This window comes from Acartia tonsa, chromosome 12, assembly GCF_053477335.1.
Source record: "Acartia tonsa isolate MP-2025a chromosome 12, ASM5347733v1, whole genome shotgun sequence".
NCBI lineage: Eukaryota > Metazoa > Arthropoda > Copepoda > Calanoida > Acartiidae > Acartia > Acartia tonsa.
The window spans coordinates 20,291,334-20,317,130 of record NC_137271.1 but is presented as its reverse complement, the minus strand read 5'-3'; the positions used below and the strand labels follow the sequence as shown (position 1 = coordinate 20,317,130).

The 25,797-nt window shown below is 32.1% G+C and overlaps 1 protein-coding gene across 2 annotated transcripts; it reads left to right on the top strand.

The window, feature by feature from the left end:
- Positions 1–885: 885 nt before the first annotated feature.
- Positions 886–24,917, top strand: LOC145333165 (uncharacterized). 2 transcript variants are annotated; one of them, XM_080178317.1, is made up of 15 exons: positions 895–941; positions 1,352–1,388; positions 16,738–16,842; positions 18,205–18,255; positions 18,457–18,503; positions 19,347–19,392; positions 19,787–19,815; positions 20,246–20,293; positions 20,792–20,848; positions 21,423–21,496; positions 21,789–21,861; positions 22,947–22,992; positions 23,143–23,198; positions 23,426–23,494; positions 24,801–24,917. In XM_080178317.1, exons 1-15 carry the CDS (start codon positions 904–906, stop codon positions 24,877–24,879), a joined length of 855 nt encoding a protein of 284 aa, XP_080034443.1. In that variant the 5' UTR covers positions 895–903; the 3' UTR covers positions 24,880–24,917. The 2 variants fall into 2 exon arrangements, with proteins under 2 accessions (XP_080034442.1, XP_080034443.1); XM_080178316.1 differs by lacking the exon at positions 1,352–1,388 and having other exon boundaries at positions 886–978.
- Positions 24,918–25,797: the final 880 nt, after the last annotated feature.

Below are 25,797 nucleotides of genomic sequence, written 5' to 3'. Positions count from 1 at the left end.
TTATTGCATCTTTCTGTGGATAAAAAAAAATAAGATTAAAGCCAGTTTTGTGACCCCGGAAGGGCTGAAACCCAAGGCTAACGAAACTGGTATCAATTTTATGATTTTTATTTTAATATTTGTAGAATTATCTCAAACACGATGCTAGCCAACGAAATTAATCTAAAATAATGTGTTTGAGGGGGGGGGGGGATAAAAAAGTCGTCTTTACTACGACCCCCAAAATCATAAAATTTTAAAAATATTTTTTGCAATAAATATTTTTGTTGGTTACAGCTGTGTGCAAGGAATGGATTAATAAAGCTGAATATTTTACTACAAATGTTTACTTTAAACAAGATTCGCTAAAATCTAACTTATTCTTTCTTGTTTACAATTTCTGATAGACAATTTAAATTTGGTTAAAAAAATTGATGATCCAATAAAAAAAAAGGAAAAAGTGCGTTGTAATATCTAATTTAAAGTACTCAAAATATTCTTAAATGCTATTATTTGTGGTGTTATTTTTTTCATCATTTTTAATAGCGTAGCTATTCTATCACTCTGATATTAATCTTTCTTTTATTAATGACACTCAACCAAACCATATTTTATAAAAGTACCCAAAGTACCTGACTTTAGATCTTTGGGTACTATTGCAATTAACAGTCCAATGTCCCCATCCTCCTAAATGTATCCCAATTAATGGGTAAAAACTATCGTCAATTTAAAATGTACATCATTTATTAGTCAGTTCGTTCATCCAGTAGGATGGTAGTGGATGGGCTAAAAGAAATGGATTAAGGTGATCGTTTTTTAGACTGTTAAAAGTTTCACTTAATTCACTTATTAGAGTTAATGACAATCTAGTGTAAGATCCAAGTAATAATATATCCATTGTTATATTTCAGAAGTGAATTAAAAATGAGGGAATGTTGTGGAGGTCCGAGGAAAACCACGAGGTCATATTCTGCCCCCAAAATCCTGATACCCTCAGAGGTAGTAGATAGATAGATAGGAAACCACGAGGTCATATTCTGCACCCAAAATTCTGATACCCTCAGAGGTCAGTAGATATATAAATAGGAAACCACGAGGTCATATTCTGCCCCCAAAATCCTGATACCCTCAGAGGTCAGTAGATAGATAGATAGGAAACCACGAGGTCATATTCTGCCCCCAAATCCTGATACCCTCAGAGGTTAGTAAATAGATATGTAGATAGGAAACCACGAGGTCATATTCTGCCCCCCAAATCCTGATACCCTCAGAGGTCAGTAGATAGATAGATAGGAAACCACGAGGTCATATTCTGCCCCCCAAATCCTGATACCCTCAGAGGTTAGTAAATAGATAGATAGAAAACGACGAGGTCATATTCTGCACCCAAAATCCTGATACCCTCAGAGGTCAGTAGATAGATAGATAGGAAACCACAAGGTCATATTCTGAACCTAAAATATCATTAGATAATAAATATGTATTCAGTTATAACACAGACACCTATCTGGTTCCATTGGTGGGGACATTTTTTGTCTGCTAGCAAATTACTTTCTGATCTTTTGTAGCAATTGTGCCAATAATAATACAGTGCTAAGAATAATCCGGCCATTTTGTTGGTTAGAAAGTGTACAAAAGAGCAGTTATTTTTTCATTACATCCATATACAATAATTCATCTATTCCCCTTCTTCTAAATGATTCATTTTGTCAAATACCCAATGGATAGAATATATTTTTTCAATCAAACTTTTTTTTTTTCAATTTTGACGCCTTTTTGGGGTTATTTTGAGTTTAGTTTTAAGGAGAGAAAATGATGTTTCATTATTATTCATGTCGTGTTTTTTTATTTGCATAGCTTAACCCTTTACTGACGGCTGAGCGCAAAAGCCGTACAGATTACACAAAACTTTAACCGCCAGTCGTCTGACAACCCCTAGAAATAATCCGCAGTTAAATGATATTGCCTTTTTTCTTCTTTTTTATCATCCCTTTTAGACAGCACTTTACTTCAAAGTGACTTTTTGAGCACAATAGATTAAAAATAATAAATTTTTATTTGTTTTGTTTACTTTTTTGCTTCTGTAGTAAAGATTAGGTTAGGTTACATTATGTACTCCCCCGCTGAGTTAGGTATAAGCCATGGATTAGGAATAGAAAACAACACCCACCCCATTTAATTTCAACTTATGGGGATGTGTGGTCAGAGCCATTTATATTTTGTTGTTATTTAATTTTTCACCATTAAAGGGTTAAAGCCTAAAGCTTATGAATATTTAAACTGTGTAAAGAAAGTGTTTTTTAAACACATATCTTCTTCCCACTCAAAAATAAAAAAAAGCAAACAGATATGCTCAGTGAGCTTAAGGGATAAGACGATGGACGATACATTCTCAAACATGATTAGCACATTTTTTTCTCAGTAGATTTTTATTGTTTGAAAATTATTGGTTGAAAAGGTTTAAACACTGCTAGTTTGAACTAACCAATGAAGACTTATGAAGTGTCTAATGTTCCAAAGCCAACAATTAAATGAGAGAATTGTATAAGTGACCAAACACTTTTAATTCCTTTTTTTAAAAGAAAAAGTATTTTTTTTTGGTGGGGGGGGTGATACATTTATCTTTGGAGGGTGAAATTACCCTCTTTAAAAGTAGTTTAAAATCTTCTGTGGGCCTATAAGAAGCTTTAATGTAAAGGAGAGCCATATCGTCTCAGAAGTAAGCGACAGACAGACGAGCGTAATACAGAAAGATATCCTGCTTGTTTTTTTTATAATGATTTATATATCTTCTTTATTTTTTTTGCCTTAAGCTTATGACTCTTCAGCTGATTGAGTTCTCCATTTTAGGGAAGCTTTACATAAGTCCCAGGTGATAAATGGATATTTTTTCAATCTTCGAATACAGATCCCATAGATGCTAAGGACACAGCCTCTAATTAAAGTAAAACAGTATCACTATTGAGTTATTATTATTCTTCAAAATATGTATCATAATTGATTTTCAACAAAAAAAGTACACCAAATGATGTAAACAAAAATCCGTTGTATTATATAGATTGCATAAAAGGAAAAAAGTATTATATGATTGATTTTATCAAAATTTGCGTAGGATTTTTTAAACGTTTTTGAATGAGGAAATTCGCAAAGTTGTATTTAGACTAAAAGTATATATTTTAAGAAAAATAATTTTAACGTAACAGTTAATTATGATGAATTTTGATCCTTAAATAAAAGTAACAAGATGTTTATCTTTCTGTCTGTGTGTTCTAAAGAATCTCTTTGACTGCTGAACCGATATGATTCTCCTCTATAGTAAAGCTTGTCAGGGAATGTTTATAGCTATTTTAGGGAGGGTACTACTATCCTGTCAAGAGAAATCGCCCATGGAAAAAATTCCCCTTCCCGCAAAATTACCCTCCTCCACCAATTGCCAGAAACTTCTCTAATGGATTTATTATATTTCTTTTATTCTCGTATCCACGGACAAGTGTATGCTAATAACATTTTCAAATTCGTCTATTTACAGTTTCAAAAATGTATTTTTCTGGAAGCTAGAAATCTGTGAGAAAAACCTTAAGTAGACAATATTCATTTAAGAGATATTAACAAACAAACAAACACAAGACAGACAGACATCGTAATCTATGCAAATAGTCTAGGGCGTATATGTGCATAAAAAAAGAGATCAGTACAGTGTGTCCATTTACTTCTGCATAAATTTTCGCATAAAAATATACAACTTCATATAGTAACGTGGATATATCTATAATACAAAGTAGAGCGATTTATGTCTGTCTGTCCGTCCGTCCCTTAAGATCTCAGTAACCACTGAACCGATCGGATTCTACTCTTCAGGAAATATACCTACTGGTCCTGTGGTGGTTTTAGGCTATTTCTCGGGTGGGACACCCCCAACCCCCCAAAAACAAAAAAATCCCCCCAATTTTTTTTGTAGGGGATTTCCTTGGTTTTTTGTAGAAGATTTTTTTGGTCCTTTTACGTATTTTGCCAATTTTTTTTGCAAAGCTCTTAGAGGCTAGGGGCGAAGCCGCTAGTTAATAATAAATGAGGTCCATTGATAAGTTATCAATATATCTACGTATATCCAACGTCCCATGCTGTTGCAACAATAATTTGCATTGCGGAGGTAAATGTAAACCATTTATTTCATAAACATAAATGTCATTCAAAGGTGCAGCACCTTGTAAAGGGATACTCGTTATATTTTCCCTTTACTTATGGCTTCATCCCTAGCTTCGAGGGCTAAAGCTCAAGAAGATAATTGGCAAACTCTTTCAATGTTTTTTTTCTTACATATTTAAAATTTTGGGTAATATCCTCTTTGAAATTATTTTTCAATTTTGAAAATTTTTATACCTCCCCCCCCCCTCTCCCCTCCGACAGAACTAAGAACTCTGGCCGCGGCGCTCGGCCCATTTGCCTACCTAGCCGCAGCGCTCGGCCCGCTTGATAGGGGTGCAACCGCTGGTCTATTAAAAATGAAAAGGACTGTCTTTTCAAGAAATAAAATTTAATAATATTTCAATAGCATGCTGTGTTTCATAAGACTTTCTGTGGGCTTATTCAAAAATCTATTTAATATAGAATTATAATTTTAAAATTAGGTAACATGTGTACAATTTAGTACACTGGTTCCACAAGTTTTATAACCACGTTATCTTATTTGTTGGATTAAAAACTTTTTTTCATTTTTTGGCTCCAAGCTAGTATTAACTTCTCAAATAGGGGTAATTATGTTTATGATCATTTGAAATGTTATTCTAATCAAATTAGAGAGATAACTTTTGTACATAATTAAATTTGGAATAACAATAATTGTTAAAAAACTTACAAGATTTTATGACGGAATGTCAAACGAACGTTACACTGCTGACATACCGTAGATATAGCTTAGATGCACCGACATTCTTTTTCTAAAAATTATAACTACCCGTTCAGCCGTTTTAGAGTTCTTGTAGGGCAAACAGACACACATTCAACTTCCACAGAGATCCATTTTTTGTATGAATTAAGCCCGTTTATGATTGACAAGACCTAGCCGTTGCATTTGCATATGAAAGGAGACACAGGGTGGAGGGGACATTGGGCTGTTTATTAAACGAGTTTCCAAAGTTTAATAGCAATGTTTTTTGTTCGTTGGCATAACAACTTTGGGGACTTTTAGTGAAATTTGATTAAATGGTTCATAACGTTTCAACTACTATTTATAATCTACAGAAGGGGTAATTTTGTGTAATATATTTGGGGATGTACATTAATTTATCGGGTCATTGCCTGTTTAGATCTCTGAAGGAGAAAAGTAGTGGTTCTAAGAGTATTTTTTTCACTTTATACTAACACTAGAATACGGGGATATCATAAAAAAAACAAATTTTTAAAAACGAAGATTTTCTATTATTAGGGCATCTACATGCATACGTAACTAGCTCTATTTGTTAATTTTTGGAACATTCCAAGAGCAACAGGGTAAAATATTTTAAGTGAAGCATCTCTATAAATACTATTTTTGTTAATACCTTAAAATCTTCATTCTGCTTATTAGGTTTTGACACTCTAAAAGTGTTCATGTTCGTTTGCTTCGCTTTTATGGATTATGGCATTCTTGTTTTTACAGATTTAGTAACCCTTGTTTTTTTTAGCAGCTTTGCAACTTTTATAAGCTATTAACTATTTTGATAATAAAATTAGGAGATAATTATGACATAAAACGTTACTAATTTAATTTAGAATGCTTTTTTATTAAAATTATTAAACAAAAAAGGAAATTTTTAAAAGTATATAAGTAAGAAACAAGGATGACAACATCCATAAGTAGCGAAGCACAAAAATTCATGGATTGGACTGACGGTCATTGTTGTTTTCTTCAAACGATGGGAAATCTAATTTTGATATCTTTAACTGAAAAAAATTTGAAAATCGGACCATAAACACCAAAGATATGGGGGAAAATGTAAAAAATATAAAAATAGCCAAAAACCTGCAAAAAGGCAGTCTGACTGTCATTGTTGGTTCTCCAAACGACGGAAAATTTAATTTTGATATCTCTAACTGAAAAATTTTTGAAAATCGGACCATAAACACCAAAGATATGAGGAAAAATGTGGAAAATAAAAAAAAATAGCCTAAAACCTGCTAAAAAGCCGTCCGACCGCCATTGATGTTTTATAGTTAATTGTGCTCCTCAATGGTGGGATTGTTTAAAAAAATCCAGCCTTCTATCTTTTATAGGAGCTGAGTAAATCCCATTTCCCCCATAGCGTTACGGACGGACTGACGGACGGACTGACTGACGGACAAAGTGAATTATAGAGTAGCTTCGCTACTAAAAATATGTATGATAGGTCTAAAAATCAAGTGTTTAATTGTAATAAGAGAATGCTATATTTTATTATGAATATTTTGCTAGAAGTTTTATCATTGTAACATTAGACTAAAACACTAGAGGTAAAAGGGCTTAAATAAATGTATGTCACCATCCTAAGGACCTTGTACCGACTCTCAATAAGGTCTTTGAAAATCAACCAATAGTGTAAGGAATATTAACACAGCCAAGTACCAGAAAATATTTTGTCAGCAGTCGAAAAAGGCCCTGGGGAAAAGGGGGCAGGTAGTTATCTGTAAATACATCTATACTATAGATTTGTTATTCTAAGAGTCGTGAAACAATTATCTTCCCCTAAATAATAATATCTCTAGTTTGATATTTGATAATTAAAATAACATCTCTCTGTCCCTGTATCCCTGTATGATATTACACTTGTCTTGTTTAATTTGGTGACAAAACAAGGATAACAATATCAATGTCTATAAACGATAAAGAAGATTAAACAAATGGCCAGAAACAGAAACTGAATGATAATAAGATTAAAGGGGATATATAGACCTACAAGAGTGGGAGTAAAGGGGAGTTTATCCACCTCAAACTTTGAAACCCCTCATTTTACTCCCACCAAAATAAATTCCTGTTCTTGTGAAATTTTAGTAGCCTATCTCATGTAGCAGCCAAGTAATCAACATCTCCTCCCTACCCATTCACACGGGACAAGAACAGCTAGACATACAGACACACATATGGACTAACAATTTAAGTTAACGAGTTGTTGCCTATTGATCTTTTTAAAATCCTGCAGTAGACGGACAGACAGTTAAAGGGAAAAACAGAATAGCTTCGCTATTGAATTAAAAATACTTGTTGTAAATGTCTCATTATCAAACCATTTCAGTTTGAGATTAGAGTATTTTATTTAATTATTTTGTAATAGTACGGAAGCATTGTCCCTTTTATCTATAATACAAAGTAGCTTGATGTCTGTCCGTCCGTCTGTCTGTCTGTCCGTCTTTCCGTCTGAAGCTTAAGATATCAGTAACCACTGAACCAATTGGGCTCTACTCTTCAAGGAATATACCTACTGGTTCTGTGATGGTTTTAAGCTATTTTCCTGGGGGTGGGACATCCCCAGGCCCCCCAAAAAACTAAAAAATCCACACCCCCTAAACAAAATATTGACATTTTTTGTAAAATCTCAGTAACTGCTGAACAAATTGAGCTCTACCCTTCTGAGAATAAACCTACTGGTATTCTGGTGGTTTTAAGCTATTTTCTTCCCCCCCCCCCCTAAAAAAAAAATTACCACTTCACAAATTTTATTTTTTTTATTTTGGTAATTAAAAACCAGTTATTGGGGTGGGGGAACCCAAGTGCACCATGGGGCGAAGCTCCCATGTATCCCCCCCCCCCAAAAAAAAAAAACAATAAAAAATAAATATTCATTTTACAAATTTTAGTTTTTGTGTATGCGAACAACATGGGTTTAATTTTTACGAATTTAAATTTTTGTGTATACAGCAAACAACCTGGGTTTAATTTTTACGAATTGAAATTTTTGTGCATACAGCGGTCAACCTGGGTTTGATTTTACAACAGAGTAATTAAACAAAGAATAACTTTTTTGAATATTACTATTTAGGAGGGTTGACTTCCCATTACTTCATAGGGCGAAGCCACTAGTGTATATTCAAGTAGAAGAATATGGGGGCATTAGCTATATGTAACTCTGCCCACATGGCAAACTCTGTCCCTATTTTGTATTGGGTCTTTGCAGGGGCTGTCATTCAGCCAATTAATTCAATTTAAAATTGTTGAAAATTAAATAATTTAATGGCGTACAGTTGGCGTAAAACTTGTTTTTATGAAACTGAAGATAAGAAGGGGGGGGGGGTAAGTTAAGATGGTGGCGGGGAATTATTTGTCTGAATCGCTTTCCCTTCTCCCTGGGTCTTTAAAATCAGCGTCGTAAATATAAAACAGTCGAATCTTTACAAATGAACATAAAGCAATTTGCTTGCAGACAAAAAGGTCTCCACCACTTGGGCCGGGTAGTTGCCTGCTTCATACATCTATACATTTATTGCATGTTTATTTGAACTTGTTATAAAAAGGATTAAATTCCTATTCTAACCTATTTATTTAATGACAAATCTAATTAATCTGTAGAATTTCGCCTTTGGTAATTACTTGCCTTTAAGGAAACTTCGTCAGTCATGATACGACGTAATTTATAATTTAAGTTTTAAATTTGAGAAAACACCATTACATATAAACTTACTTACAAAAATATTTTAGTGAAAAAAGTTTTGCAATCAAGGTTACATAAAAAAGTACTCTATGCATTGAACAAATAAGTAATATCTATTGTATAGTAATTATGTATTTGTACTTAATTACATCTTGGAATTTTTATGTCAGTTTTATCATTTTTTCAATTCTACTCTACTAATGTCTGTATCAAACAATGATAGAATTAACTTTTGCAATCAAAACGTAATTGTAATTGGTCTAACGTTTGTTTAATTATGGAATAAAACAAAGGGGGGGGGGGGGGGTAATGCAACCATCTCGTAATCAATGTATAAATGGCACTTAGAATTCGAATTTTGATCTACAATTTTGCATGAGTAATCCTTGGTAGGTCTATTTTCCCTAAATTGAACAAAAAGTTGAAAAAGTAACGGCTAACGGCTCAGCCGTTTAGCCGTTTTATTGGCTATTTTTAGGGCAAATCTGTCATAAATTACTTAGGAATCATCTTTTAAAACATATTTTTTCATACAAAATCATTTTTTAGATTTCTAGTACCAGCAACTACCGGCTAGAACCGTTTGAAAACGTTTTAGTGCGGGAAAGTGTATTATGTAGAGATAGGTTTCGTGATAGATTTACCTTCAAAATAGCTTAAAAATGGCAAAACTGCTGAGCCGCCAGCCGTTAGCCGTTACTTTCCAAATTTTTGTTCGATTTAGGGAAAATAGGCCTACAAAGGATTACTCATGCAAAATTTCAGATCGAAATTCGAATTCTAAGTGCCATTTATACATTGATTACGAGATGGTTGCATTAACCCTCCCCCCCCACCCCTTATATGAGTAAACGTTCTTGAATACTTGAAAAAAGGAAATATATGTACATATATTTTTATACCTTTTTAATAAATTTTTAAAAATGTTTTATTGTATAAATTCTAGAACAATAATAGATGTTAAGAAACTCAGGCATCTCTTAAATCTAAACAATAATCACAAACAGAGCGAGGGAAACGAATTGTTTAAAATTTTATGTGTTGTATATGTATAATGGATTTTTTTTGTTAATTTAGCTTGCGAATATGGACCTCATTTGTTGGTCAGTTCATTCATCAAATAGAAGGGAAGAGGATAGGGTAAACTGGGTGGATTGGGGTTGTCGTTATTTTAGCTAGCTGCGAGTATCACTTTATCAGAGTACAGGAAAAGCTGGTGCAACATCCAAGTAATAATATATCGATTATTATACATATGTAATTTGTTAACATAGCATTGTCATATACAGGGATAGTTAATGGGACGAAATATAATCCTCCTTTATTATCTAGCGTTAAATATTGCATTTGGTAGTTTGTCTTTCTTGGAGGAAGAAAGGTTTATAAAATTAATTGCCATTGTATTCCCCCTTCCTGATTATAAGGGGGCAGACATTTTTAAGCATCCACATTTGTTTTAACTTAATCACTACATATCATTCACAATGGCCTAACCATGGTTAAAATGATAAAAAAGTGCCTTTTACCATTTATGGTTTTTAGAATCACAACTATACTCTAGTTAAGCAATGTTCGTTTGTGAGTACTTTCAGCTTTAGCATACATTTTTCTAGGAAGCTTTTTTAGATGTCTATGTTAAGTTTTGATTATAAAATAAATGTATAAGTATAGATGTATAATCCAGACAACTACCTGGCCCAAGTGATGGAGACCCTTTTATTCTTTCTTTCTTTCCTTTCGATATCTGCAATTTTGTAGGAACTTGGCTGTGTTTGTATTTCGGATGCTATTAGCTGATTTCAAAGACCCAATACAAAATAGGAACAAGGTCCCCACCCCATCGACATATTAAAATATAGCTCATGCCCTTTCATTTACTTTAATGTGAAATAATAGGCAAAAAAAATCCTTAAAAAATTTAATAAAACAAAAAATATGTGGTTACCCTTTATGAATTGTAATTTGTATGGTTTGTTTTAGGCCCAGCATTAAATTTATAATGTCAAAGAAAAAGGTGATTCTTTAAAATAACAGAATACAAAAACTCAACTGGTGTTGAGGGCGGGTTAATTCATACATAATTATAAAAATATGCCCCCCCCCCTCAAATAAAAATAATATTTGAACCCTTGTTCATTTAAATATTATTGGTCATAAAAACATTAATAATTGCCGCGCTATTATAGTTTAAGTATTGTCGCTGTATTATATAAACACTGCTTTAATTTACTTGTAGTATTGAAATCTGAGACATTGGCTATTTTAAACACAGAGACAAAAAAAATCCGCAGATGTTATGCAAAAAAAGAAGAAACTGTGCAAATTCTATAAAACGGTGTATTTTTTGTCATTTCTCAACCAATTAAATAATATTATAATTATCTAAACCCATTAAAAAAAAATAGCCTATAAAATGACAATGAAAAATAAAAGTCTAAAGGGCCAAATATGAAAGATATATTAATTATATGATGTTCTCAGTACTAACTACTTCATACATTATAACCAGACATGTAGGGATATGACAATGGTCGATAAATTAATCTTCCTCCCAATCATTATGTGTTATTTTTTCCTTTGGTACCTGGGTTGAATTTTGGTTGGTAAATGAAATTAGATTAATATCAGTGCCATTGTACTCACACTCCCTGATTACATCCCAAGGTTTTAGGTATCTTAAGGGATAAGATTATGGACGATAAATTGATATACATCCCCATTGATGATAAACTTAGTTACCTTTCTGTAGATTATAATATATTGTGAAAAATTTTGGACACTACTAGTAAGGAAACAACCCATCGAAAGTACCCAAAGTTTTCTTTGCCAAATAATAAGATAACATATCTATAAAACTTTGGGTACCAGTATAATATACAATGAAGTGTGCCCTCCACCCCTGCAAGATTTACACTCTGAACAGCCTAGACCCCGCATTTTTGTTTGTGGTTCTAATTATCTTTACAAATAAGTTTTCAAGCTCAACAATTAACTTTAAATCAGCCCTGTCATTTTTCAAATATGGGTGTCCCAACAAAACATCTGTTTTCGGATTTTAAAAAAATCTTACACAAAGAATAAATTAGATGTATAACTAGACAAATATCAGGATTCCCTTGTTGGGGACCTTTTTCGTCTGCTGGCAAATTGCTTTCTGCACTTTTGTAGCGACTTGGCTGTGTTAATATTCTCGACGGTTTTTAAGACACAATTGAAAGTCGGCACAGGGTCCTCGGGGTAGGGACATATAGTTATTTAACCCCTTCCCCCTCTATTTCTTTACTCTAATTTACAAAGATTTTCAAAAATTAATGCTTTGGTGGTTGTTTAGCTACATTGCTTGGAAGCTTTGTATCATAGTTTAAAAGTCATAGATGAAATATGAATTATCTATGCTCATGCGCAAAGCTTCTCAATGTTATTTTCGTGGCCTGTCTACTGGTTTTCGAAACCATACGTAGCTATTCTATAGTTTGTAACATGTCTGTCTGTTTTTTTGTATGTAAATCTTCATATAGCTCTGTGATTGGCCAGAACTTATCCTTTCCTCTCATTGGCTGATTCAAGACAAACTGTAATTGGTCGTATTTTTCTACGAACTAGATCTCATTGGCTAATATTAAAACTTGACTTTAAAATTCATAATAATGGATAAGTGGATAAAGGGGAAAGTTTGTCGTCAATTTTTGTTGCTAATATGGACCTTATTTATTAGTCAGTTTGTTCATTTAGGAGGAGGAGAGGGGATGTATTGTATCGTTATTTTAGCCAGCTGTGAGTATCGCTTTATTACAACACATGACAATCTAGTGCACCATCCAATTAATTAAAAATCGACTTCCATATTTCCAATATAGATATATTTTAGTGTATGATATAAGCAATTCTATGGTTAATTTATCCTCTCGCCCACACAAATCTTAACATTGAAGCTGTGTAGTAGAGGCCTATAAAGGTGTTCCAAAAATGTGACAAATAAGAACATTTCAGGAACAGCTAACTGCAATTAAAATACTCGGAAACTTAAAAATACTTATTTAATCCTTTGAAACCCTTTACATGATCATTAAAAAAGATTTTTAAAATATGTGAAATTCCGACGTTTAAGCTACATGCTAAGCTTTTCTATAATTAGGGTCGGTCCATCCGTATATCTGTCCGGAATGGAAAGTTTTTTTCGTTAATTTAGACATGTTAAAATTGTCCTATCGATTTAAAACATTCCATAGTGATTCATGTAGTAGTGAGATACGATTTAGAAAGCGTTGCAACGCTGTAATCTTTACCAAAATGTCCGTACGTTCAATATCCTGTAATTAAGCAGTTTTAAAAAAAAAATTTACTTACGATTTTTTTTCGACTTTTATGCATTTATATTCTGATTCTTTTGTTCTGACACAAGTTATTTTTACGTTTTTATATACAATTGCTATTTTATAGTTTGACAGTTTTGTTTGACTTTTTTTCATGTAAACTCTTCCTTCTTAACCCTGAAGAGAGAACCGATTAAAATTGATGATTTTAGACAAACCTTTCATATCTTGGGTTTTAACATTAGAGTTCAATTAGAGTCTGTTAAAATGGTTCTATTGGTAAAAAACCTTACAAAATGATTCGTGAAAAAATAGGCTATATTTTTTGTCCTTGTTATAAATTTAGAAGGTGTTTGTCTGGTTGTTTGTTTGTAACGAAGGATCTCGCTAAACGCTGAACCGATATGATTATGATACAGATAGATAGAAGAACATCATGTTACTTTATTTCATAGGTTTTCTATAAGTAATACGTCTAATATGACAATAAACAAAGTACCTTTTTGGACAATTCATCATTTTTTATCTTTCATTCAATCCTTTTTATCGCACTCACTGGCTTCTTTGATGCAAAACTATTCAGTTGTATAGGTTTATTCGTTTGTGCGGGTAGCTATAGTTCAGAATATGAAAGGTCCTGGGACAAACGCAGGAGTAACAAACGTCGGAGTTGTCACTCCTGCCTAACCTATTTTAAACCATCTTGTAGGTTTTTTACATGTCTAATCCCTGCGGGGCTTATTTGTATATTCATATTTTAACCTAACCTAACCTGTAAAGAAATACTTAATTAGCTTAATATTTTTAACAGTCTTGCGTTTGTCCACTTCGACGTTTGTCACTCCTGCGTTTGTCCTGGAACCTTTAAAATCCCTTTTTTTGCTAAACACTTTTCCCGTATGGCTTCGAAGCCATTTTTGTCCACTGGATTATAACCGGTTCTCAACCATACTGTAAATCTATGTATCTGCCCTTCGGGGCTGACAAATTGTTGGTTGACAAAGTACATCTCTCTGCTTTCTTTTTTTTATTTCATAAACATATATAGTTTACTGTTATTTTTTGTTGTGCTACTTGTGGACATAACTGTCTTTGTATTTGGAAAAAAATGAAGGTGTAAAAACGGGCACTAAAAATTGAATAAATTATAAGCATATTAATTTACCAATCATCACTGAATTTATAAATATTCATTAACCATTTTTGCCCACATGTCTTATTGCTATCCCAAGCCACAAAACAAGTCTTTTATTCAAATAAAATAAGTCTAAATTTATATTAGTAGCGAAGCTACTCTATACTTTAAAATGTCCGTAGTCTGTATGTCCATCTGCCTGAATGTCTGTCTGAAATCTCCATGTCCGTATTCTTATCCATTATTTTTTGTTCTTTGCTACTTATGGATGTTATCATCCTTGTTTACCTTTTGTTTTATCTTTTTTTAAAATTTAGTTTAGTAATTACCTAGTCCCCCAACCGACAAATAATAAAAAAAAATTAGAAATTATTTAGTATAAGTTCTCAGCCATACTGAAAAATCATGTATAGCATCATTTTACGCAAATATTGAACTAAAAATCATAAAATTGATAGCAGTTTTGTTTGACCGGGACTTAGGTACCTTGTAGCTAACAAAACTAGTTTTAATTTTTCATTTTAATATCCGCGGAAAGCTATTATACGATGATCTGATGATGAGCACATGATCTGAATCTTATCTATTTTGAATTAGAAAATGGTACAGACTGACGTACATTCAGACATAATGGCAGACATTTTAACAAACATTTTATCACTTATATATGAATTGTATAAACATGTGAATATATTTGAAGTTATAACAAGAATAAAGGTTGACGACATCCATAAAAGCGAAGCTCATCAATTATAAAATGACATTAGTAAAGGGATATTATAGACACATTTTTTATAGAGATGCTTTGCGGATAATCATTATTTCATAATTGAACGTACAGATTATCTATAAAATAATGTTGCTACGCTTTCAAAATCCTACTTCATTAATAAAGAACAAAAAATGATTCCATTTATCGTATATTTAAGATCAGAGCTATATGTTCAGTATAAATGGACGGAAATATCCTAGTTATAGTGTAGGTACGCTATAAAAAAAGATGGATTAAAATTACTGGCCCCAGTGTCTATATATGGAGTTGGGGAAGAATATCTATCCTTAGATTTAGCTTAAATGTACACTCGAGTTTTTATATTTTGTTGTCTTTCCTAATAAATAATAACTTTTTTATTAAATAAATCCCAAAAGGAAAGTTAATTATTGCAAACAAAAAAATTTAAAAAAATTATATATACATGATTGTGGTGTTATAAAACTACTTAAGTGGTGGGGGACTTTTTTCGTCTGCTAGCAAATTGCTTTCGGCTCTATTGCGATAACTTGGCTGTGTTAATATTTCTGACGCTATTCGCTGCTATTTAAAGACCCAATTGAAAGTCGGCATAGGGTCATTTAACCCCTGCCCCCTCTATTCTTTTACTGTAATGATTGGAACAAAAAAAAACAATGAAATACAGACTTTAATGTAATGATTAGAGAGCTGCTATGCTAGTAAGAATACATCTTGATTGGAACATTTAGACACTTCCATATTGTCGAAAAACTTTGCTTTTTGTAAAAATGATATAAAACACTGTCCCTTTACTTTGGTATATATCCTTGGTTAGATTGATGCCTTTGCTTATAATCTACAGCTATTACTTTTTGTAGTAGCAAAGCTACTCTACATAAGGGTCGGTCCGTTCGTACATGAGCCCGTAACGGATAGATTTTATGGTTGATTTAGGTATGTTAGAATTGTCCTATATTGATTTTAAACTTAGCAAAAAGATTCCTATAACAGTAAGGTAAGGTTTAAAATGCGTAGCAACTATATAATTGCTACCAGAAAGTCTGTAGGTCCATTAATAATATTAATTAAGTTTTTAGACATTTAAGAATTATCTTGACCAGTAACCTGTATTTAAATAATTTTGCAAGAAATTTACACACGATTTTGATTAGACTTATACATTTATGTTCAGGTATTTAAATTTAGCACTCTCCATTCACCTAAGCCGTTTTACTTAATTTGTCTGAAGTTCTTTGTGTTAGATTTAACATAAGGGAGTATCATTTTTAAATCAAAGAATTAGACAATTTATATATTTCTTAAAAAGGAAATATTTGAAAAATGAAAAGTGCATGAAAACGTCTGTCTGTTACTATTAAACATGGATAAGCATATAAAAATAAATATAGTTCTAACCAGAGGCTATATCCACCCTAAATTTTAGGCTATTAGTTTTTAATTTAAGTCTTAGGATTGTTTTAAGCTATTTTTCTGATGCTTCCTTACAGAGCCCCTAGATGCTGGGGTCGCAAGTGCTAGTTCTTGTAAAAAGTATTTAGATACTCATTTTTAATTAAACGCTAGAAAAATGCCACACAATTTTAAAATATTTTTAATTTAATTCTTTCCAACTTTTTTCACTTGAAATTTTGGGTGTGGTTTATTTGTTTACACCGGAAACTTATTTCTATTTTAGAAAGAACTTTTCTTACAAAGAAGTGCTTTTTTGCGCCGAACTTTAGTTTTAAAACTGCAAAGGTGAAAATTATTATTCAGTTCGCAATCTTAAAAGTCTGTAACGGCATCTCGGGGCTAACAAAACTGGGTTTAATCTTATAATTTTTACATATACGCGGTAAGCTGTTTATAATACGATGCAATAAATAACTTTACTAGCTGCCCCCAGATTAGCTATCGAACCCTGATTTTAAACATTTACTGTTGGTAATCAAACATTTAGATTTTGTTTTATTTTAGGTAATGGGAGAATATGAGGACCCCTTGAAGGAGGAAAAAATGAGAAGGAAATCGGCCCCACTTCCCTCTAGGCCCCCAGGGGGTGGATTGTACCCCCTTTCGGAGGTGAGTTATACCTCTTTATTTAAATAAAGCTAACGATCTCTAAAATGGTTAGTCTGATTTGCTTTTTCTTTTCCTGGAGGTCACAGATAGTTTTATGTTATTTGATGATTACCCCTTCAATCAAAATCAAATTTCATTACTAATGTAAAATAAATAGATGACTAATATCGTTATAGTTTATGGGGGATCAATTTTCTTCTGAAGGGCTAATTTTTATTCAAACTATTAGAAATTAAAAAAAATAACCATAGGCTAATTGGAGCCACCTTGCTTGTAAAAAGAACTACAAATAACGTTACCCACATTTACATTGTGTTTTACAGAAAACAAACAATTATAATGACGCTACGCGCCTTTATAAAAAAATGCCCAAAACTTTTAGAGCATGACAAAATACAATTTCTTGTAGTTTTTTTATACTTTGTCATTTTGTTTTCAAGCACTAGTTAAATTTCATGGCATGTAAACATTTAAGTTTATATTTTTAAAAAAAACTGAGTGAATTGATAAAATCTTACAAAATTTTCATGAATAATAACTTTTATAGTTATGTATCTTTTTTTTTGTTTTGTTCAAAGTACGAATCAAAGTAAGATGTAAAGGTTGGGTGTTTTTTTTGTATTTCTTATTTTGTTTTATCTTTTCTTGGCGGTTAACGGCCGGCGAAAGTGGTACCGTCATCAACCACAGTCCAGCCAGAAGCGGCTCTGCCACACCTGGGCCGCCAAAGAGAAATCACCTAGTTGATCCAAAATCATCAGATATGTTCACCCGTAATAATGAAAACATTATAGTTATTATAAATATATATATTCATTATCATGTAATATTAATTAATAATAATTGCAATGTCTATGTGATTTTCTCATAACAGGATTGAAAGAGTTATTGAATAAAAGTTCTTATTATTATTATTATTGTTGTGTACTTACAGCTACGCCCCTAGAGGCCATTCACTTTAAATTTTAGTTTTAAAAAGATTAAGTTTCTGAAAGAAAGTCCAGTAAGTCATGTAGTTTCGCTATCTAGCGGCAATTTAAAATTTTTTTCGGGGATTTTTCTTTTTCTATTTTTAGTAGTACCCTTCCTTAAAATAACTAGAAACCTTTTAAGGACGAATTAGAAGCTATAATGTAAAGAAGATAATACAGAGTAAAATTTTATTTACTCTGTAAAATTTTATTTACTCTGGGAAAAAATTCTTTGGAAGAAAAAAAGATTTACCTCATTATAAAAAAAAATAATGGCATTAAACCATTTTACCCCCGCCCCCTTAAACATCCCTGGATGATAGGGGTGTTGCTTAGGTTTAACCACAAGGCTATTTAAGGTTTTGTACCTCTTACTTTTTATTTTATTTAGGAGGGTACCTATGGATTGCCTCCCGTTTATAAGACGCCTGAAGTTTATAAGGTAAAATAAAGTTATGAATTTACTTCCTTCTAATGTATTTTCAAGAGTGACTTATTTATTCTTATGTTCATACAATGTCATTACAACCATCCTCTAAAATAGTTATAAACCTTCCTTGGACTTTCATAGTAGAGGGGAACCATATAGGTCCTTTGGTTAGCGAAATCTTATTATACAAACACACATGATTATTGTTTACAGAGAAGAGAAAGAAAGCCAAAGGTTTATGCTAGTTATGCTGTTAGCAGGTAAAATTATTTTCAAAATATTCTATGCAACTTTGGATTTTACTTATATTGATATTGATATTTGATATTATTGTAGACGGGTTGAACTAAACTTTTGAAATGAATTTGATTAGGGGTATTTTTTTTTCATATGCCTAGCTCTTGCGGGCCCTTACTTACAGTCACCTACTAAGTACACAATGTAACCTAACCGAAAATTTAGGTTCTGTGTTCGACAAGGGTGTTAGATTAAAGTGACGCAGCCACTAGTAGTATTCTACACAGTCTATAGTTTCTTTGCAACGAAAAAAAAAACACAAACACACTGTATCTTTTTAATTCTATTTTTTTTTCTCTCTCTCAATCTTTCTAGCTTTCTATCTCCATCTCTCTTTATTAACCCTCATTTTTAAGAAAACTATTGGAGGTACTTTGCCATGAATGATTTCTGTGTAGCAGTTTATTGGTTTTTTTTTATCTTGTTGCTGAGCTACTGTGTACAACATTTTCCCTGTTTTAATTATCTATTTTTGTACGTTTGACATAAACAAAATGTTTGGTCAATAAATTTTATCTTTTAGAAAATGTATTTAAGAATACGACATTAATGCTAAACATGAAATATAATGGATTTATTATTACTTGGATCTTACACCAGATTATCATGTTGTCTATAAAGTGAAACTTGTAGCTGGATAAATTAACGATACCCTCTATTTACCCACTTCAACCCATTTCCTCGCCTCCTAGTGGATGAACGAGCTGACCAATAAATAACGTCCGTGTTGGCAACTTAAATTTTGGACAGTTTTTTCCTTGTCATAATATCCATGTATATTCTACTACCATTTTTTAACCATTCAGCGACTGCTGCGTTCATGGAGAGAAATTAGAGAACAACGAAAATAAGGTCAGTGCTTCCTTCACCTCTATATATAGCAACCTTTGTTTTTAGGTCCTGAAACAGCTGTCTTTATTTGAGTAGTACAAATCTTTTAAGCCATTACAGTCGGGCCACTTTCTGGACCTTACTAATCTGTTTTCCCTCTATTTTATCGGCTTCTGATAAAGGTAGAGGACTAGAAGTTTATGAGATTTGACAAACAATATCCGACTATTATACCTTTTTTTATTAAAAACTTAAAACTGTTGATTTTTTTAAAACTAAAAATATTTTCTTTTTAGATGTGTAGATCCTAATTAACTACTTTGCTTTTTTTTAAAATTGGCCTAAATCTGCAAAGTTCTTCAAATAATCACAAACTAAGCGGATTTTTCAAACAATGATTTAATTTTATTTTCAGACGAGACATCTTAGTAGCGGATCTTTGAGGACTATTATCATTTTAATTCACATTTTGGTGGATTTAGAAATTCTTGCATTTTTCAATTTATATAACAAGCTTGTTCTTCTTCTGGAGAAAGCCTCTGAAAGCAGGGTGCCAAGCCGCTAGTAAACTAGTATAGCTTGACAGAGAGACTTACCACACTGATAAAGCACATTTCTAGCATCTAGGGACTCTAAAGGTCAGATAGGGTCTAGAAAAATAGCTTAAAACCATCCCAAGACTTAAATCTGAAAATGAAATAACCTAAAACCATCACAAGCCATATATGAAGCCTACTTAAAATATAAAACCCAATCGGCTCAGTATTTATTGAGATCCTAAGCTTGAGACAAAAAAAACTTACCACTTTATATTATAGAATATCTTTGTATAAACCTAATCTAAAGTAAAAACATAATGATAATAAATTGATAGACGTAGCTCAACCCCGTTGAGTAGTGCAGTTTTCTCAACTTCCAGAAGGTACTATTTACATCTATTAATAAATCAAGGATGACAACATCCATAAAAGTGAATCTCTAAAATCTAAATTCATATATATGATTATTTTAGGTTATACAATGTTATTTATATTTTGATTTATACAACAAGGATGAGAACATCCAAAAGTTGCAAAGCACAAAATAAACTGATCAATGTCATAAACATATACCTTTTTGTATAAAATATGTATTGATCTTTGTTAAATTAATCGATAGATCGACGGACAAAGTAAATTATCCCCTGAATATTTATTTATAAAGGGAATCTACATAAAAAATACAGCAGTTTTCCACATTACATTGCTAACTGGCGGAAGGACATATGTTTCAAATTATAAAGTAACTTCGCTATTAAAACCTTTATAGACATTTATATCGTTGATGATACATCTCGTCTTCTGATATATATCATGTAGAGGGTAACATAACCCTTGCTAAATAGCCTAAACCAACTCTATATAATATACCTATTTGCTAGAAGCCTTAGTCTTGCTAGCAACTCAACATTCTCTCCATCCTACTATTATTCAGCAAGGTACAGTTTAATCTACAACCCTTTCTTTCCTCCTAATATTTATCCCTAAATAAAAGTAACAAGATGTCTATTAGTATGTCTGTATCGAATGATCTCGCTAACTAATCGATAAACTCATGTGGTTATCCATACAATTTAGCCATCATAACTTCATACGTCTTTGGAAGGTTTTTAATTTGAAATGGAGGGCGGGTGCCTTGCCTAATTTTCCAACCCCCTCCGCAAATGCCCAAAGAAAATTTTCAATTCTTTATCATTGACAATTTAAACACGACTTTTCTTATTCTTCCTGTATAATGCTTTTCTCTTCTTTACCAGGAATCTAAGAAATGGCATAAAAATTGATAAATAAGAAAACGTTATTATGAAACTTTGGAAACTAATGTAATAACAGCCCATAATGCCCTTTCTTTCTCTCTCTCTCTCTCTCTCTCTCTCTCTCTCTCTCTCTCTTCTCTCTCTCTCTCTCTCTCTCTCTCTCTCTCTCTCTCTCTCTCTCTCTCTCTCTCTCTCTCTCTCTCTTTCTCTCTCTCTGCTTCCTCTGCTTCCTTACTCATCAAAATCTTTATCAAAGGTCGGACAGAAGGTCGTCTTCAACCTCTCCAGAACGTCCCATGAGCAGACTTTCTTTCACTTCCGATACTTCAGGTAAGCAAATCAGGGGTCTGACATTGCAGCAGTATGCTACTATTTATTTATAGAAGCTTTACAGGTCTTTGGTAGTTTTAGGCAAATAATTTTATTTCTTTATATGTTTTTAGACTAGGAGTACAGTCACTAGTATCTACTATTATGTATAAAAATAGATGAAAAGATTTTTAATTAGCTTTCCAAAATGTTATTAATCTTATTTCTAACTTTTAGCTTTATAATATTTTTAGCTTGTGAAAGAAACAAACAAATAATAATATAATTTTCATTCAATATAATATATTTTTAGGTTATGACAGCGTTTTGACTTATGAATCCACACAATTCTTAGAGAGTAATTCTAGCACTCCTGTTCTTACTAGGTATAGATAGATACTTCTTAGAGAGTAATTCTAGCACTCCTGTTCTTACTAGGTATAGATAGATACTTCTTAGAGAGTAATTCTAGCACTCCTGTTCTTACTAGGTATAGATAGATACTTCCTAGAGAGTAATTCTAGCACTCCTGTTCTTACTAGGTATAGATGAATAGTTCTAAGAGAGTAATTCTAGCACTCCTGTTCTTACTAGGTATAGATGAATAGTTCTAAGAGAGTAATTCTAGCACTCCTGTTCTTACTAGGTATAGATGAATAGTTCTAAGAGAGTAATTCTAGCACTCCTGTTCTTACTAGGTATAGATGAATAATTCTTAGAGGGTAATTCTAGCACTCCTGTTCTTACTAGATATAGATGGATAATTCTTAGAGAGTAACTAGCATTCCTGTTCTTACTATGTATAGATGGATAGTTCTTAGAGAGTAATTCTAGCACTCCTGTTCTTACTAGGTATAGCTAGATACTTCTTAGAGAGTGATTCTAGCACTCCTGTTCTTACTAGGTATAGATAGATACTTCTTAGAGAGTAATTCTAGCACTCCTTTTCTTACTAGGTATAGATAGATACTTCTTAGAGAGTAATTCTAGCACCCCTGTCCTTACTAGGTATAGATGGATAGTTCTTAGAGAGTAACTATCACTCCTGTTCTTACTAGGTATAGATGGATACGTCTTAGAGAGTAATTCTAGCACTCCTGTTCTTACTAGGTATAGATGGATACGTCTTAGAGAGTAATTCTAGCACTCCTGTTCTTACTAGGTATAGATGGATACGTCTTAGAGAGTAATTCTAGCACTCCTGTTCTTACTAGGTATAGATGGATACGTCTTAGAGAGTAATTCTAGCACTCCTGTTCTTACTAGGTATAGATGGATACGTCTTAGAGAGTAATTCTAGCACTCCTGTTCTTTCTAGGTATAGATGGATACTTCCCATTTAATTTTTTTTTGATTTCCCATTACATTTTAATATTTAAGCAACTCTTTAACTCAAAAAGTTCATTTGTATATTTTTTTGACAATGTCTGTCTGTAATGCTACACAAGACATTTTTTGTTTACTTTTCTAGGAAGAACAGCAGCAGAAGAGCAAAAAGACATTTGGACTTCCCTGAGGTAAAAAAGACACAAAAATCAACACAACCACTTTTTTGTTGATAAATCACTGTAAATGACAATCTCATTTACCTTAAAGCAAAATTTAATGATGTTATAGAATATATAATGCATTATAGATTAATATTTTATTAAAATTTACTTTTCTAGGCACTTTATGAAGACGCAAATGAAGACAGTTACACTGATTCCTATGACAATTACAGGTTAGGAAAAATAATGTAAACAATGCAATAAAAAGGGAAGATAAAACATCCATTTACAATTATAAAAAAAAAATAGTGGGATGCAATTTTTTCTAAGATATATCTTTAGTTAGTGGAGGTTATTTCCCCTAAATGGTTGAAAACCTTCTTCCTAGGACCTTTTAAGAGTATTTACTGCCATACCGGTTTAGAAGTTATCAAATAGTTTTAACAAAATCTTTGTTTAGTGGAAAGAGTAGCACAGACAATACGTGGGACAATATGGGCATTCTAGGACTTACTTCTAAGCTATTCAGGTAAATAGATAGATATACATATATCATGATATAAATCATTCATATAAAAGATTCATTGATGTTAAAAATGGATTAATAAGCTTGTGTAGTTTAGAGATAGTTAGTTAGAGTAACAAAGTTGATAATTTATCTATTTAGCTTACTACATAGATTGAAAGATTTATTATATATAGATATACAATTGAACAAGACAGTAGACATTTCCAGTTAACTGGCAAGTTGAATAGATAGCTATGGTTCGCTGTGGCTTACTTTATTTGATAGATAGCTTACTTTAGCTAGATAGATATCTTAGTACAGCTTTATAGATGGCTATCTATAACTAAAGCTAGACAGATAGGTATGTCTACCTAGATAAATGGAAAGATTATTATAGGTAGACATATAGCTTTACTATAGCTTTATTTCAGCTTGTTATATATCTTTCTATAGATTGATAGATATACATCTTTCTATATCTAGACATATTGCTTAGATACTATATCTGATAACTAGCGGATACGCCCCTAGAAGACTCTAATGACACTTAAGGGAGATGGGGGGTAAAGATACCCTCCCACAAAATAGTTTAAAACCTTCCCTGGTCATATAAGAAATTTCACTGTAAAGGAGAACAATGTCGGTTGAGCGGTTAGTTAGATCCTTCGGTACAGACAAAAAAGCTTACCACTTTATATAATAGGATTAGCTTTGATGTTCAACAATGTAGTGATTTAGGAACAAGGATGACAACATCAATAAAAGCGAAGCTCTGAAATGGAAGGACAAACAAACATTAACACTTGTAGATTGTCAGAACTGAATTAGCAGAATATTAATTCATCAGTACAAACAATATTTTAAGAAAATTTGTTGCAAAACTGCATAAATAGATGATACTGTTTAAGGACATACTTACATTTTTGGGACTTGTTTATAGAGATGCTTCGCCTATAACATTGTACCTTGTTGTAATAGGAATCAGTTTTCAAAAAATCAGAAGAATCGGATAATTTTAACATACAAAAATTTGTTGTCAAAAAAGTAAAAAATCGACATGTTTAAAATGGACGTACGGACATCCTGGTTTTGTTTATAGAGTTGCTACGCTTTCTAAATTGTACCTAACTACTATAGGAATCATCATGTTTGGAAACGATAGGACAATTCTAACCTGTTTAAATTAACGAAAAGAGCTAAATCTCTGTGACGGACGTACGGACGGACGGAAGGACCGACCCTAATTATAGAAAAGCTTCGCTTTTAAAAGAATCTAAATCTCCAAATTAAAATATATTTAAAATAATCTAATTTTAATATTTTTCAGTGAGACGAAAACGAATCAAGAGAACTTCTTGACCCAAGACTTCTTCCGAAAGAACTCTCTGGGAACTCATGTCTGCTAAACTGATGGTTGTCAACTATGATTCCAAAGTTTAACAGGGTGATTCTTTTTAAACATTACCAGCATTTTCTATTCTTTTTAAAAGAATCATCCAACATTCTACATAGTTATTTATCGCATCGTATCATAGACAGCTTTCCACAGATATCAAAATGAAAAATTAAAAGATTAAAACCAGTTTTTTCGCCCCGAGATTCCTAAGGCCCCGGCCAACAACTCTGTTATCAATTTTATGATTTTTATTTTAATATTCGTGGAAATAAATGTGATTGAGAACCGGTTCTAGTCAAGCGGATAATAATCGGTTTCAAAGCCATACTGGAAAATAATTTACTTTGTTCGTTTGTCTATCCATGTTTTTGAGTAATTTATTGTAAAAGAATCAATGTGCTGGTTTTAGAAAACGATAAAGGAAGAGAAGAACAGAATATACTGAACTAAATATATATAATTTAAAAATTGAAACTGGTGTTTTTAATTGAAGTTATTTGGCATTTGAATATTGCGAAAAAAACATATGTGCTTTTAAAATTTTTATTTTATTTTATTTATTAAATTTGGGAGAAATATTTAATATCTATTTGCCCTGAAATATTTAAAAGTTTTTATTTAAATTTTCATATTTAACTTTTTAAGATTACATTAAACTTAAAAATTATTTTATCACAGAAATCATTGTAATAAAATATTCTATAAAAGTCATAAATATTATATTTAATATTATTATTTTGCTTTTTGTAATTACTAACAAATTTGAAGGAATAAACATATATTAACTTAACATAAATTGTTTTTAATTATAAAAGCAAAGCTTTTCTATAATTAGGGTCGGTCCGTCCGTCCGTACGTCTGTAACGGATAGCTTTTTTCGTTAATTTAGGCATGTTAGAATTGTCCTATCGATTTCAAACTTTGTATA